The sequence below is a fragment of the Oppia nitens genome, unplaced genomic scaffold, assembly GCF_028296485.1.
Source record: "Oppia nitens isolate AA-2021 unplaced genomic scaffold, nextdenovo-longstitch-racon4-pilon3 scaffold7_pilon_pilon_pilon, whole genome shotgun sequence".
NCBI classification, from domain to species: domain Eukaryota; kingdom Metazoa; phylum Arthropoda; class Arachnida; order Sarcoptiformes; family Oppiidae; genus Oppia; species Oppia nitens.
In genome coordinates this window covers 3,863,024-3,879,448 of record NW_026533251.1, presented here as the reverse complement: position 1 = coordinate 3,879,448, position 16,425 = coordinate 3,863,024, and the positions used below count along the sequence as shown (strand labels likewise).

At 18.4% G+C, this 16,425-nt stretch overlaps 1 protein-coding gene across 1 annotated transcript in view; it reads left to right on the top strand.

The window, feature by feature from the left end:
• Nucleotides 1-330: 330 nt before the first annotated feature.
• LOC128963714 (G-protein coupled receptor 83-like) overlaps nucleotides 331-16,425 on the top strand; it is a 34,730-nt gene continuing 18,635 nt past the window's right edge. The window contains exon 1 of the mRNA XM_054310227.1: nucleotides 331-812. Coding sequence (XP_054166202.1) covers nucleotides 331-812 — 482 coding nt within the window. The remainder of the gene's footprint in view (nucleotides 813-16,425) is intronic.

Sequence of the window (16,425 nt, the reverse complement as noted above, 5' to 3'; positions counted from 1 at the left end):
AGTAATTTTACAGTACATTAATATTAATACAGTTGTAATGTTATTAATTTTTTAATTGAGTGTGTATTACATACTATGAAAATAACAAAATTATAATTAAAAATAATAATAAATATTTAAATTATTAGTATATATTAACAGTATATCATTCAATACTATATATGTTTTATTTAATACATTATTTTTTTTTTGATGAATGAATCAATTAATTAATTAATTAACAACAATAACAACAAAACATTAAAACTACTGTACAATACATAGAAATTACTGTTAATTAATTGTTAAAAATAATTAAACAACAAAAAAAAAGTCAACTTAATAACTATAATGGATCCCAAATGGTTTGCCGACAAAGTTGCCGACAGTCTACTAAACAATGGGTCGCTGGCATACAACCGGTCAGGTGGTGGTGGTGCCGGCGGTGGTGGTTACTACTATAGTAACGGTAGCCTAGGGTCATCATCGGCAATGGACAGTAGTGCCTATCCACTGGAAGCACTGCGACCATCCCTACAATGGGCACTAATAGTACTCTACTCTCTGACCGCTATCATAGCATTTTGTTCGCACGTAACCGTAATTATGGTCCTATATTATGGTAAAAAATCGTCGCGTGAATTGAAAAAATTTCTAATAAACCTATCACTGAGCGATGTCTGTATGGCCCTGTGCTCTATACCATTCACTTATACACACTTTATGCTCGGCCATTGGGTATTTCACCCGTTTCTCTGTCCGCTGGCATCGATGGCCACCATTACGGCACTGTGTGTGTCGGTCTATACGATGATTGTTATCGGTATCGATAGGTAAGCAAAATAATTTTATTTCCATATTTTTGTTTTGTAAAAGTATTTATTTATTTTTTTTATAAAAAAAACTTTATAGCTTTTAGATTAGCAGTAGAAAAACAACAACAAAAAGTTTAATTATTTTATTTTGTTTGGTCTTAAGATATTTATTTTTATTTTTTGTTGTCTAAGTAGACTGTGATTATCAGCACTGGGAGCTGTGTGTGTGTGTGTGTGTGTGTGTGTGTGTGTGTGTGTGTGTGTGTGTTGTGTGTTGTGTCAGTACGTGTTATTTGTCGCGCTATCACACAAATGCAGACTTTTGCTCTCTTTTTTATTTCTCTCTCTCTCTCTCTCACTAAAGATGATTAAAAAGCTTTATAGATATAAACCAATAAATACCATATATATATATTAATATATATATCTGATATATGTTAGCTATTTTGTGCCAATTATCCATTAATCAGTGTCAGACCAGTATTGAAGAGTTGACACACACATAGACACATACATAACATATAGAGTGTACTGTATATTATATACACACATTCACACATTCACACACACACACAAACATACATACAAATAGATAGGGTATTGGATTTTCATGTTTATTATAGCAAAATAGAGATAAATATTTTTTTTACTGTTGTTGTTGTTTTTGTTTAGTATTATCATTTGCAATATACTTATCTAATAAATAATATTTATATATTGTAGCGATATATATAACTTATACGATAAAAAAATATTGGCTATTTTTTTTGAGCCCATTATAGCCAATACAAACACACACTTCATCAATGTTTTGTATTTATTAAGATAAATGTTTTGATGATGCATTTGATGTTTGCTTTTTGACCATAAGTTTTAAGATAGCTATTTAAAAAATAAAATAAAATTTAAAATTGGATCTATTTTTTGAATCAAACCAATAGTGGGCTATTCTTGATAAAACTATAAATTTAAAATCCAATACAAATTGCCACTATTTGATGTATTATATAATAGTATATATATATATTGTATATGTAATATATGTATTGAAATAAACAAAATAAAACTATAATATCAACACAAAATATATAGAAAACCTATTGAAAGAAATCATTTTAATCTAATTTAACAGATAAATGGATAAATTGTTTTATATAATAAAAATAATAAAATATAGATACATATAATACTACATAAACTCTTATATATTGTCTATAAAGAAAAATAAAATTTTAATTTAACGAGTGGACATGGATTTATTTTTTTTTTTTAAATAATCTTGGTAATTTGTTTTAATAGAAAAAGATTGTTTTTATTTTATTTTTTAAAATATAAATAAAATGTATGTTATTTTTATTGATTATATTTAACTACTGAGTATAGTAAATTTATTTTTATTTACTTTTTATTAACTCAATTAATTAAAATATTTAGCATATTAAATTGCACACACACACACACATTTACAATAAAAAAATAGACTAGTTAATTTAAAATGTAATACTCTATTAAATTTATTTTAATATGTATACAGTGTACTATACACACTATACTATGTAATCTTAGGTAAATAAGTTAATAAAAATGTAAATTTTTGCTGTTTTAATATCAATATATATATATTGTTGATATAGTAGTAGTAGTAGTAGTAATAATAACAGTTAAAATGTCAATTAATTAAACTAAACTTATTAATTGTGTTAAACTAAATTAAATTTAAGCAAAATCTATAATATATTATCAAATGTAATGATGCATTAAAATAGTTTTAATCCTTTCCAGATATAAATTATAAATTATATTATTTTTATTATATATAAAACACATTAAGCTGAAAGACATAAAAATTATTATTTTATTAAAATCATTGCATAATATATATATATTATATATATATAAATATAAATCTATAATATATGATAATAATATATGATATATTATAGTTATCCATAATTTACTGTCAAAATTATTACTCTATTGGCATTTAGTTTAGTTAAATATAGTACAGTAAAACTAAATATAAATTTTTGATTATATTAACACGTTTTTACTTTTACTTGATATTAATATACTTTTTTATTAATATTTGCATTTATACAGTATATATCATATAAAATTATTTTTTAAATGCTGTAAATATTTACTTAAATTTTTATACTAATGTATTTCCTACATAAAAAAATTCATATAATTTTTTAATCAAAACAAAAATATTTTGTTTTTTGCATAGAAAAAAATAGTTTTAAAAATTTAAAATAAACTTTCATTTAGGTTGCAAAATGTGATTTATCTTTACTTTTATTGATCTATAAAATATACCGTAAAACCGTATATCTATTTGACACGTATGAGAAAAATAAATAATTAAAAAATTAATTAAATTAGACAACCATACAGTGTGTGTGTGTGTATTAATTTAGGGCTACATTTTTGTATATAATATATAAATTTTTTATATACAGTATATCTTACATGATATTTACAAATGTTGCTTAATTTTTTTTTGTCTTATTTTATTTGTTTAATTATGTAACAAACAAACAAAAAAAACTAAATAAATAATAAACATTAGTAATATCATGTTAACATTATTTTTTACTTTATATATATAGTTTTATTTAAATATATATAAAATAAAATTTTCTAGTTATATATGTATTGGAAATTGAAAAGTAATTTTTTTATTTCATTCAACATGAATACCCTTTATTTTATTTTAAAATAAAAATTTCTGTAAATGTTATACAATATTAGATTTTTATTTCAACTTCAATATTGCAATATCTTTCAATAAAAAATATATATATATATATATATCTATTTAAATATTATTTAATTTTCACACAAATTTTTAAGCGTTAAACACAAGTGTCTTTTATTTTGTTTATTTAATTCAATGACAACTATATTGAATTTTGTCTATTTTCGCAGCAAATTGTTAAAAAAATTACAAAAAATTAAATTAGAGAAAATATAATAATAAAAAAGAAAATAGTGTCAAAACTTTTTTTTTTTGTTATTCATGACATTTGATATTTTTAGATCACAAAATAATTTTGTTATATATATATATATTTGATAATATCAAAAATATTATGTGCGTCACTAATATAATAATATAATTAAATTTATGAAAATAAATACATGATATATAGTGTCATTTTTATAAAGATTTTAATAATTTTTTCAATAACTAACTGAGAGAGAGAGAGAGAGAGAGAGAAAGAGAGAGAGAGAGAGAAACAAATCTATGATTTGTTTCCCCCGTTTTAACATTGTATACATTCACGGGGTTTTGAGAAATCTTAAAATATGTTTAACTATATATATTGTTATAGCATTGCGTTTATAGCACTCTATGACAGTCGGCAGTTATATACCTGTATGGCTAGTGTTTCGTATAAATATATATATATATATATATATATATTCCGATATTATTACTATTAACGTCTCATGAAAACTACTAATATGTTTAGTGACCCGTCCGGGTTCTGAACCCGGGTTGTCGGGTATCTAAAAATACCGACAATTTAGTTTCTCGGCCACCGATACCACATTAGTGAGTGAGAGATATAAACAGAGAGAAAAAAAAGTATTATAAATTTTATTTTTATTATTACTGTATTATTAAAATATTATTCATAATAATATTTTTAAAAATATAAAATAAGTACACAGTGTATAGCTTAGCACACATTATAGTATTATTTTAATTCCCAAATGTCAATATAGAAATTTAGTCGTAATAAAAACAAACTAACTATCATAATAACAAATGTGTCTGGTTAAAAATAATAAAATCAAATATTTTTATTTTATTTTTTTTAATAATAAAAGTTTTTATATTGTAGAATAAACTTTTTAAAAAATGTATAACTTATGTTTGGTTTTTTATTTTTTTATATATTTAAAAGATTGAATATATATACGTAAATAAATATTAATAATAATATAAAGTATATAATAATTTTAAAAATATGTATTGTTTATGAATATTCGATAAGAAACTTAAAAAATGTTTTTTTGAATTATTGTTTTGTATTTCTAACAAATAAAAACCTCTTATACTGATAAATATTTATTATATAATACATAGTATATCAAAATCTGTTATATGTTTGCCTCGAAACTAATATAAAAAAAATAAAATATAAAATTTTTATTATATGATATACTATATAAACAATTTAAATTGATTCATATAAGTTCATGTTTTTTTCTAAATAATCTCAAATAAACTGATCTAACAAACATTATTATTATTATTTTCATTTATAGTTTATATTTAGTAAAATACTATACTGATATTAAAATTATATAATTAAAAAACAACAACTAAAAGTAAAATAAAAGTTTTAATAAAACACTTGTAAAACTATCAAAAATAATTTTAATATTACTGTATTATTATTTTCATTGTTGCTAATGGTTTTTACTGTAACATAGACATAGCAACACTACCAAAAAATTCTTGAATTTAATTGCAAAAATTCCACACTTTATTGTACAATAATATTACATAATATTATAAATCAAGTAAATTATATACAGTATATATGCAGCCTATACTGTATGTGTACGGGTTGACTACTAGTACTAGTACTGTACAGTAAAAATATTAGACAATACTAAGTGTTTTAATGATTTTTTTTGCTTTTACTTTTTTTCTTATTTTTATTGTGTTTTTTGTTGTTGAGTGTAAGTATAGTACAAAAAAAATAGTTTTGTTCACTTAAGATCACTAAACATCTGTAGTTTTAGTTTTAATCCCAATTTATTATACAATAATATGTATATACAGTATAAACTGTAAAACCATTACATTATAATAATTTAGCTATTTTTGACTAAATTATTATATAGTTTGACAATTTTGGAAATATGTAAAAATAATATATTATTTATATTACTTATAAATCTCAAGATTTATATATTATTTATTATTTATAGTGTATAAGATATCTATTGTATTGTATTATAATATTGTATTAATATATATATTGTATATTGATTATTATAGATCACATTATATTATTATTATTGTTTAAAAAAACTAATTTAAATTCAACTAAGCATAACTAATTTTTTTTGTTCATTATTATTATCATTATATTTATATTATTTAAGGTATATATTATTATTTAAATTAATTGATTGATTGGTATTCAACAACAAATTTAAGTATTTTATCATTCAGTTTATACACGAACAATGATTTATTATCTTAATATATATAAATATAATATATATATTATAAAATCTCGGGTAATATATAATAAAAAATATATTTATATATTATCAATAGATTCTATATAAATATAATATTTTTTTAAACAAGTAATAAATCATTAAAATTTATAGATAAAATGATTATAATGCTTATGATTATAATGATTACTATTCTAACAATTATATAATAAATTATATTTATATATATATATATATATAATATACAATATATGTATAACAAATGATGTTATAATAATAAATAAATATTAAGATCTATGAACGTTACAATTAATAGATATTTATATAGATATATTAATTTTTGATTATCGACATTAGTATTATTGTCACAATAATGATAATAATTATTATTATTATAAATTTATTATGCTATAATATAATAAGAGAGTTTGTCATAAAAAATGTCTATTATATACAGTATTTTTTTGATAAATATTACAAATATCTATTATTATTGTTATTACATTAAAAATATATTAGTTTTTATTTTTAATAACTTTGATGACAATAATAAAAATATGTTTTATTGTATATTATATCAAATGGGTAGATATAAATATTAATATATAGATATATGTTATATTGTTTATGTTTTATTTTAATAAATATTATTGATATTATTATTTTTATTAGTATACGATTTACTATACAATATATTTCTATTATATTAAATTAAAACATTCATTTATATACAATATATATACTTTATAATATATAATAAATAAATATATATATTATATTTATCGATTAATACATTTATTATACAAAAAAATATTGTTAGCAAAATTTAAATTATTGGCAATTATTAATGATATGCTTTATATATATATTTTTGAACAATTTTATATAAATTTTAGTAATACTAATAATAAATGATTCAATATTTTGATTCAATAATTTATTAGTATTTACAATACAATTCATATTATAATTCATTGAAATATTTTTTGAAACAATGGAAATATTTTTATATTTTGATCATAAATTTTATGGTTGTTATTATATTTACCAACGAAATAAAACTGTGAATTATTACAGTATTTTTTTCTGGGTTAACAATTTTGTTGTGTGTTTCATCCTTAAGCAGTACTTTTTTGATGTGTTTTAATAAATGATTTTCAATTTATTACTCACAGACACACACACTCACAGATATAATGATATAATATATTATATAGATATCTATTATTATTATTATTATATGTATTTTTTCGTATCTGAATTGTTAGATACTGCTATATATTGATATATAATATTATATATAATAGTTTCAATGAGATTTAGCTATTGTGTGTGTGTTTGCGTGTGTGTGACTGTGTGTGTGTGTGTTTGCGTGTGTGTGACTGTGTGTGTGTGTGTTTGCGTGTGTGTGACTGTGTGTGTGACTGTGTGTGTGTGTATGTGTGTGTGTATGTGTGTGTGTGTATGAGTTATTGTGTGCCTGAAATTGTTTGTTAAAGATTTTCCGATATATACATTGACAATAGTAGCCCTCATTTGTTATATAAATTAAATAAAACTCAACATTAGCTTCAAAAACGAAAGTCACAAAACACATATTAAAAGTGTTATGAAATTTAATATATATATATTATTAAATAGTCAGTCATATATTATATGATATTATTTTTTATCAAACTATTATATTATAGTATTGTACCATGTATCAAATATTATCAAATAATATACTGTATATTAATATAAAAAAATACATTTGGTATAAGTAATCAATTTTTTTTGTATAATTTATAATAAATATTAAAATAAACTTATAATATACTAATTAAATTAACAATATTTGTTGCATATTTTTCTATAGTCTATTCAATTATTTTTTTTAAATATAATTTTCCAACTAATTTATTAATAGTAGCTCTTTTGTTAAATATAATACTAATATTAGAAAAAAAATATTTTAATTAACTAACTAAACAATGATAAATCTAGAATTACTATCTAATATTAAATTTTATTTTAATCTATTAATGTATTATTAATTTAATATTTTAAAATTTAATTAAATCTTTTATATTTATTTTCTAAAAACTTGAATAGCACTTAAAATAATTATAATATAATAATAAATATTATACTGTATTTAAGTAATAACTTTATGAGATTTGATTATACAGTACGTAATAACAATACATTTATGTATAATATGTAAACTTAAATAAAAATATTATTATTATAGACTTTTATTATATAATAATATTTTTAAATGATATTAAACACAATATTTCTTTACTATTAAATAGATTATAAATAGTATTTCTAAAATATTCATTTTATTTTTGTAATAAAATAGATTAAATAAATTAATAACTACAAAATATTTTGTTAAAATTATTTTATGCTATTATTATTAACTTATTTTTTATATATTCTTTAATATAATAAGTATAATATTATTAAAAATATACATTAAAAATAGTTACATAAATAAAAAAACAGCTTAATATCAAGTTTATACTATAATTTTTTTTAATTTCATATATTTATCTTAAATAATATTGAAAAATATTTATTAACACAATCATCGACTATATCTATAAAACTGTATAAATAAATACAATATCTATTAAATATTTCTGTCTATATATTATAGATACAGTACATAGTAATCGATATAACTCTCTCTCTCTCTCTTTCTTTCTATTTATTTCTAAATAAGTGACAGATTTTTCTGATGCTATCAAATCTCAACTTAAATTACGTGAAAAATCCGAGTGAAAAGTGATGACTATTTACTATTGAAAAAACTTTTAGTCCTTTTAGTCTCTCTCTCTCTCTCTCTCTCTCTCTTTCTCTCTCTCTCTTTCTCTCTCAATAAGACTAAATTAAAACAAACAATTTAAGTAGAGATTCTGTGTCCTAATATCGATAGTGTTATTATTAATCCTATATTTTTAATATTGTCTGTTGAGTTTTATACAGTATAAGTACTAAATTAATCAAACAAAATCAATATTTCAAAATTACATAAAGTATTGTATCTATGAGTATATATATTTTTATATATACTGTATATTGTAAACAATAAACTAAAATTTATATATAAGTCTATTGGATCTAGCACATTTGCAAGATTATATATTTAAAGTATATCAATATCAATATATACAATATATATATATATATATATATATTTAATATTTATTGTATTAAACAATTTGTATCAATATCTACGTCAAAACAACATAAATAGCTTAAAAATTAAATAACAAATGTTAATCAAACGTACGTTTCAATAGTAATACATTAACAACAACAACAAAAATCTCATTACATTGTAGTCAACAAAATTATTTAAACAAAAAATATCTTTTATTTTTTACAATTTAATTTACTCTACCTGTATATATATATACTGTTGTTTTCAATCAAATTACAACAAAAAATATAATAAAAAAAACTATAAAAAGTTTATTTCTCATCAATACTCGTGTGTGTGTCGGTAAAGATTTGTCGGTAAAAGTTTTTTTTACTTATTGTTAACTTTTTATATATAATATAATTTTTTTGCCGACATATCTTTGCCGACAATTTAATTTCAAAAAATAAAATAAAAATCATTTTCTTTGTTTTTTATTCACTTTTCGATAATCTTTTTGATATATATATCTCTTTCTCTCTCTCTTTCTGTATGTATGTGTTTCTGTAAGTTTCGTATTCAAAATGCTAATCACATTCAGCAATACAACTGTACAATGATTTGCACTTAGGATTTGGGAAAATGTCATAAAATTAATACTAAGTTTATATATATATATATATATATATATCCATCTATGTATATGTGTATTTGTGTCAAACAGTAATTTACATGAAATAATAAATCAACATAACCAAGCTTAATTTGTATATCTATATTTATTTAATTTATAAATATATACATTAGATTTTTTTTTGTGAATATATAATATAATATTTATTATATTATGTTAAATATTTATAATATATAGATATACCACTGTACATAATTATTTTTGTTTGCTCAAATATAATCCAAAAAACAAAAATTTTATCAAATATTACTTTATTTATTTTTATATTTGACATATTGTATCAAAATGTATTATACTGTATATATATATATAAATAAAATTCAAAAATACAAGATATATATGTATTTATATTTATATTCATTGATATTTCATTTATGGAAAAATAATTTAGAGAAAGTTTTAATAATAATAATATTAATTAATATAAAATTAATTAAGCTATACATGTAATATACTTTACTTGTTTGGTATTTTAGTAGTCTCTTACTATTTGTACTAATAATACAAGAAATTCAAGTTAATGACAAACAATTTTAATCAATAGTAAAGTACTATTGATTAAAATTGTTTGTCATTAACTTGAATTTCTTGTATCATACAGTATATCTTTATTAATAAATTAAATTAATGATATTGTATCTGATATTAAATTTTGTTTGAATTTATATTGATTTGATATTTACTTATCTAATCATATAAATTATATATATATATAACTATAGATATTATATAAAATTTTAATAACAATAAGTCTATTAATAAGTTTTATACTGTATATTTACTGTAACATTATTAGCTAAATTGATATATAATAATAATACTAATACTGCATGTTTGTTATCAATGGTTAATAACCTATACATAAATATATGAGCTAGCTTATTTTGTTAAGACACATACAATTATTATTAATGTATAGCATAATAAATGCACATATTAAACTTTATGTTTTATAAATATATATATATATATATATATATATATATATATATATATATATATATATATATATTTAATATATATATATAATATATATATAATATATATATAATATATATATATAATATATATATATATATATATATATATATATATATATATATATATATATATATATATATATATATATAGATTTCGATACTAACTGTTATTTGATATTATTTATAATGATAATGTATTATTATAAAAGATACTATTTATTTTAGCTGTATATAATTTATTTTTATTTTACCTAGTTAATGGTAAATGATTATACAATTTCATATTATTATTTTTGATATTGTTTGTCAATACACTGATTGTTGGTGTAAATACTGTATATAAATACAACAACAAAAAATCTAACAAAAATAGACCTAACAATCCTAAAGATTTATATAATATTTATTAAATAAGATCATTGCACTGGTATTGGAAAATAATAAACAATTTTAGTTCAAAAGTTTATTATTATTATAACATTTTGCTGTATAAGATATGATAGTTTTGATGAAATTGTTTTTATCATTAATTTTTATTTTCTATTGTTATTATTGTTATTATTTGTTGTTATTGTATTAATAGTAGCAAATTATTTACCATGGTCAATACTATTAGTAAGAGTTTAGTACATTATTATTTATATTAAATAATAATAATATTATAATAATGTTAATAATGATAATAATTTTGTTTAAATCTTATTTAATACTGAATATATAATATATTTATTTATTATAGATTATTTTTTTCTCTATATATTTTTATTTCTATAATTTATATCTATAAATTTTATTTTTATAGACAATAAAATTGAATTATTTGTTTATTGTTTTTTGATTGTTGAAAAAATTAGATTATATTACATAGGTTTTATTGTTTATATATTATTTTAATATTTTGTATAATAATTTAACTTATATGTTAAATGGTATTTACTGATACTGTACACACTTTACAAAAATATATATCAGTGTATTTTATTTATACAGTATTTATATATCAATAAATAAGTATATATTTTTGTGAATTTTTATTTAAAATTTTTATATACAATATATAAATAAATATCAGATTTATGATTTATTAATTTTCTAAACTATTTTTTTCAACAACAATAAAATCAATAATTAAATTTATAATTTACAATATAAAATATTTATTTTGTATTTTAGTAGAAAAGTTAAATATAAAATTAATTATTTTAATTAACTCTATATTTTTATTTTTGTAAACTAACTGACCATAACTGTCAACATTAAACAACAACTAAAACAACGATAAATGCTAATTATGTTAGTCTATAACTGATAACATAAATATTGATATTTTTAATATATGTATATACAGTATATTATAAATATGTAAATTAGTTGCTTAAAAATTTTAAATAATACCTAACAATGTATATATTATAAATTAATAATATATATAAATATATAAAATCAACATTTATATTTCCAGTAAAATTCAATGAACTAAAGTCTATAATTAAATATACATTAATTTTAAATTTTATTAAAAATTTCTATTTTTGATGATAAATTAATTAAAATTATATCTATAGTATAATAAAAATTGATGACATTGTGTTATAATTGCAATTTTTGGTACAATCACAAAATATAATAAATAACTATAGAAAATTGACATCAAATATAATTATATCATATACTATATATAATAAAAGTAGTAAATGTAATAAAATATAAAAAGGTGATAAATATTGTATTTAATATAATGTATATTTATCTTTTCATATATATATATATTAATTTATAAATTGTATTTTACTATGATATAGTGATAAAAATTATATATATTATCTTAATATAGAATCTATATGTTAATTATCATGTAATTTCCTTCAATAATAATAATAATAATAATAATAATAATAACCTAAAGTTAGTGATTAATGATTGTGTGTAATTAGTGTCTATGTTATATATATATATAAAAATTACTATACTATACTATCATTGAAACTAATCTTTTACAATTACCTAACAGTAAAGTAATATATAGTATATAAAGTTACAGATTGTAACAATATATTGCAAACAACTCATTGAAACCATACAATATATATATACAGTATAAACTGTATATAATGTACAATAAAAACAGTATCGTATATACAAGTTGTATAAGTTTTTGTGTATATATATATTGTTAAAATACATACAGTATATACTGTATATAAATTAATTATTGATCAGAAAATTAACAATAGTATTCAGTACAGCAAATATATATATATATATATATATATATATATATATATATATATATATATATATATATGATAATAATAGTACATATAGTATATAATTTATTTGAACATCATATAGACCATTGTCATCATCATCATCATCATCAACATCATTATCACTACTATTGTTATTATTATTATCAATTGTTAGTATTGTTATAATCAATGTTCAATATTTTTTCTATCTATATCTTATTTTTATTTTATTCACGCACAGTCAAACACTAAATACAGTATATAATTATCTATAATATATTAATTTATAATAATTTATTTACAATACATTATATATATATATTAAATTAATCAAATAGTAAATTATTTGATTATACTTTTTAAAAAGAAAATATTAGTACAGAAAAAGTAAACCTAAAATATTTTTAAATATTAATAATAATAATAATACAATACGTTATACAGTACTGTATATATATTGTATAACTGTAAATATATAAATTTATACATATATCGTATATTTATATAAAATATAAACTATTACAGTATATTAATATTCCCATGATAGATTAAATATAAATCACAGTTTTTTTTATCATTTGGGAGGTATTAATAATTTATTTTGTATTATTTATATAAGTTTTTTTTAATACTGTGATTATACTGAAATAAATATAGAAATAAAATATAAAAACCTAATTGACATATTCATTAAATATATGATATATACCGATAAATTATATATATAAAAAAAATCATCGTATATGTACGTTAGACACGCAATATAATTTATTATAATTAATTTATAAACACTGTATGCATAATATATATATAAATTATATATATATTTATTTATATATATATAACACCAGTGTATAATAGTGTGACAAATTTATACATTTAATTTGTTAAAGAAAATAATATATTTAAAAATAAAAAATACGTTTATTTAAATCTAATAAAAACAAATTAATAAAAAATTATAAAAATATTTGTTTTTTTAATTTCACTTACAATTGATATGAGTTTTCACCCAAAACTCAGGGACTTTAAGCGGACAGATATCTGTATCGACATTACAATCAATACAAGTGTCGCACAATTCAGTAATTTAATTATACTAACTGTCAATAAACTAATACTTTTTTAATCTAAATTTTTTGTATTTTTTTAGGATGTTTTATAAGAGAACTTATAATATTAGAGAATATGTAAATTTGTTGTTTATATATTAAAATTTAATTAATTGATTCAATTCAATAAACGATATAATGATATAATCTGTAATGTAAACTATAAATATTATATATTATTAAAATTAAAAAAACATTTATGAAGACACTTATGTATTGTAGTGTCGAAACAGATATCTGTTTGGCTTAAAGACCTGAGTTTCGGGTGACAACTCATATCAATTGTAAGTGAAAATTTAAAAAAATAAATATATTTTTTAATAATTATTTACTCTGATATCAACATAACGTTAAATAAATAACAATAAAATTATTTTTGTTAAATGTGAAATTTGAGAGCAACCTAAATATACATTATATTGAAAATAACAGTAAAATTGTTTTTATATATAACACCTCTCTCTCTCTCTCTCTCTCTCTATATATATATATATATATATATATATATATATATATATATTTGTTAGCAATCATTAGTAAAGTCAAAGATTTTTTTCGCTCTCAAATGTCATTTAAGATGAGAAATATATTTTTTTTAAAAAAGTAAAACTAAATTTTTCTCTTAGTTTTCGATAACAAAGAAAAATAACAAAAAGTAACAATTTTTTCGGTACATTATTATTAAAATAATTTTAAATCTAATGGAAATTCAGATAAAAAAAACTAGTAAGAAGTATAAAAAATAGTGTAGTAATTGTACAGTAGTAGTGATAACAATAGAGAGAGAGAGAGAGAGAGAGAGAGAGAGAGAGAGAGAGAGAGAGAGAGAGAGAGAGAGAGAGAGAGAGAGAGAGAGAGAGAGAGAGTAGAAACTGTAGAAAAAGATATCATTTGAAAAACCATAAGAAAATTAATTTAAATTTATTTCCTATTAAAAAAACATCTCTACTTTGCAGTCATTAATGTTAAAATGTCTTATAATATATTATAATATTTAGTTAAATCTGCTGTATATATATATGAAAGTCTTTATTATTATTATTATCTAATCAAAGTGTCATTTAATGTCATACATACAGTACATGTACAGTACTGTATGTATAATAATATTTGATATTTAAAATGTTATAAAAAATTAAAGTTTCTTTTGAAAGATTACTTAAAGACTAGTTTTTTTAAATTGTAAATCTTAAATATTATAACAACACTAATACAGTAGTATAACTACAATAAAAAATAATTCTAAATGTTTATTAAAATAACAACAATAAAAAAATTAATTTATTATTCAATTATTATATTAAAAATTTTTTAAAAATTACTTTATTTGTGAGATTAAACATTTAAAAAAGAAAAGATTTTCTAATGTTTAATATATAATGTATTATATTATTTAGTTTATTGATTATTTTCATAAAATAATAATTTTCTAATCTAATACCAGCAAAATAAATAACACCAATAAAATTAATAATAATACTTTAATATTAATTTATATTTATAATAATAATAAATTTTTTAGTTAATATAAAAAACAAAAATTATACTTTATATAAAAAATCTATCCTTTACATTATACTCTAATGTATCTATAATATATATATACTATAATATATATATCTATAGTATATAATATACTATATATATATAAATATTAGTTCAAAAAAATCAATTAATAAAGTTTGCTTATGATAACATGTTTGCAATGGCTTAATTAAAATTATAAGTTTGATATATATATATATATATATATATATATATATATATATATATATATATATTTAATACAAGTACAGTATAAATACTTATAATATTATATATACTTATAAATGTATAATAATATGTTATCATAAAACTACTGTACTATAATGTACAGTACTATTGTTTGTTTCTTTCACTTTCTCAAACCAATATGTAAATAAATAATTGATTATGCTTAAATTAATATTTAAAATTCAGTGCACATAAAATCGTAAACATATTATTGTTATTTTTTAGTTTTTTTTGGATATTTTTATGTTTTGTTTTCTAAGTTACTTTAAAAACAAAATACAATAATTTATGAGTATGTTTGTATATATATAAATTATATATATATGTGTATGTATGTATGTGTGTGTGTGTATGTGTGTGTGTGTATGTATGTATGTATGTATGTATGTGTCCTCTATATACTGTAGAATATTGTGATTTTTATATTTTAGATATTTTAGATATATTGATAAAAATCAAATATATATGATATAAATCAT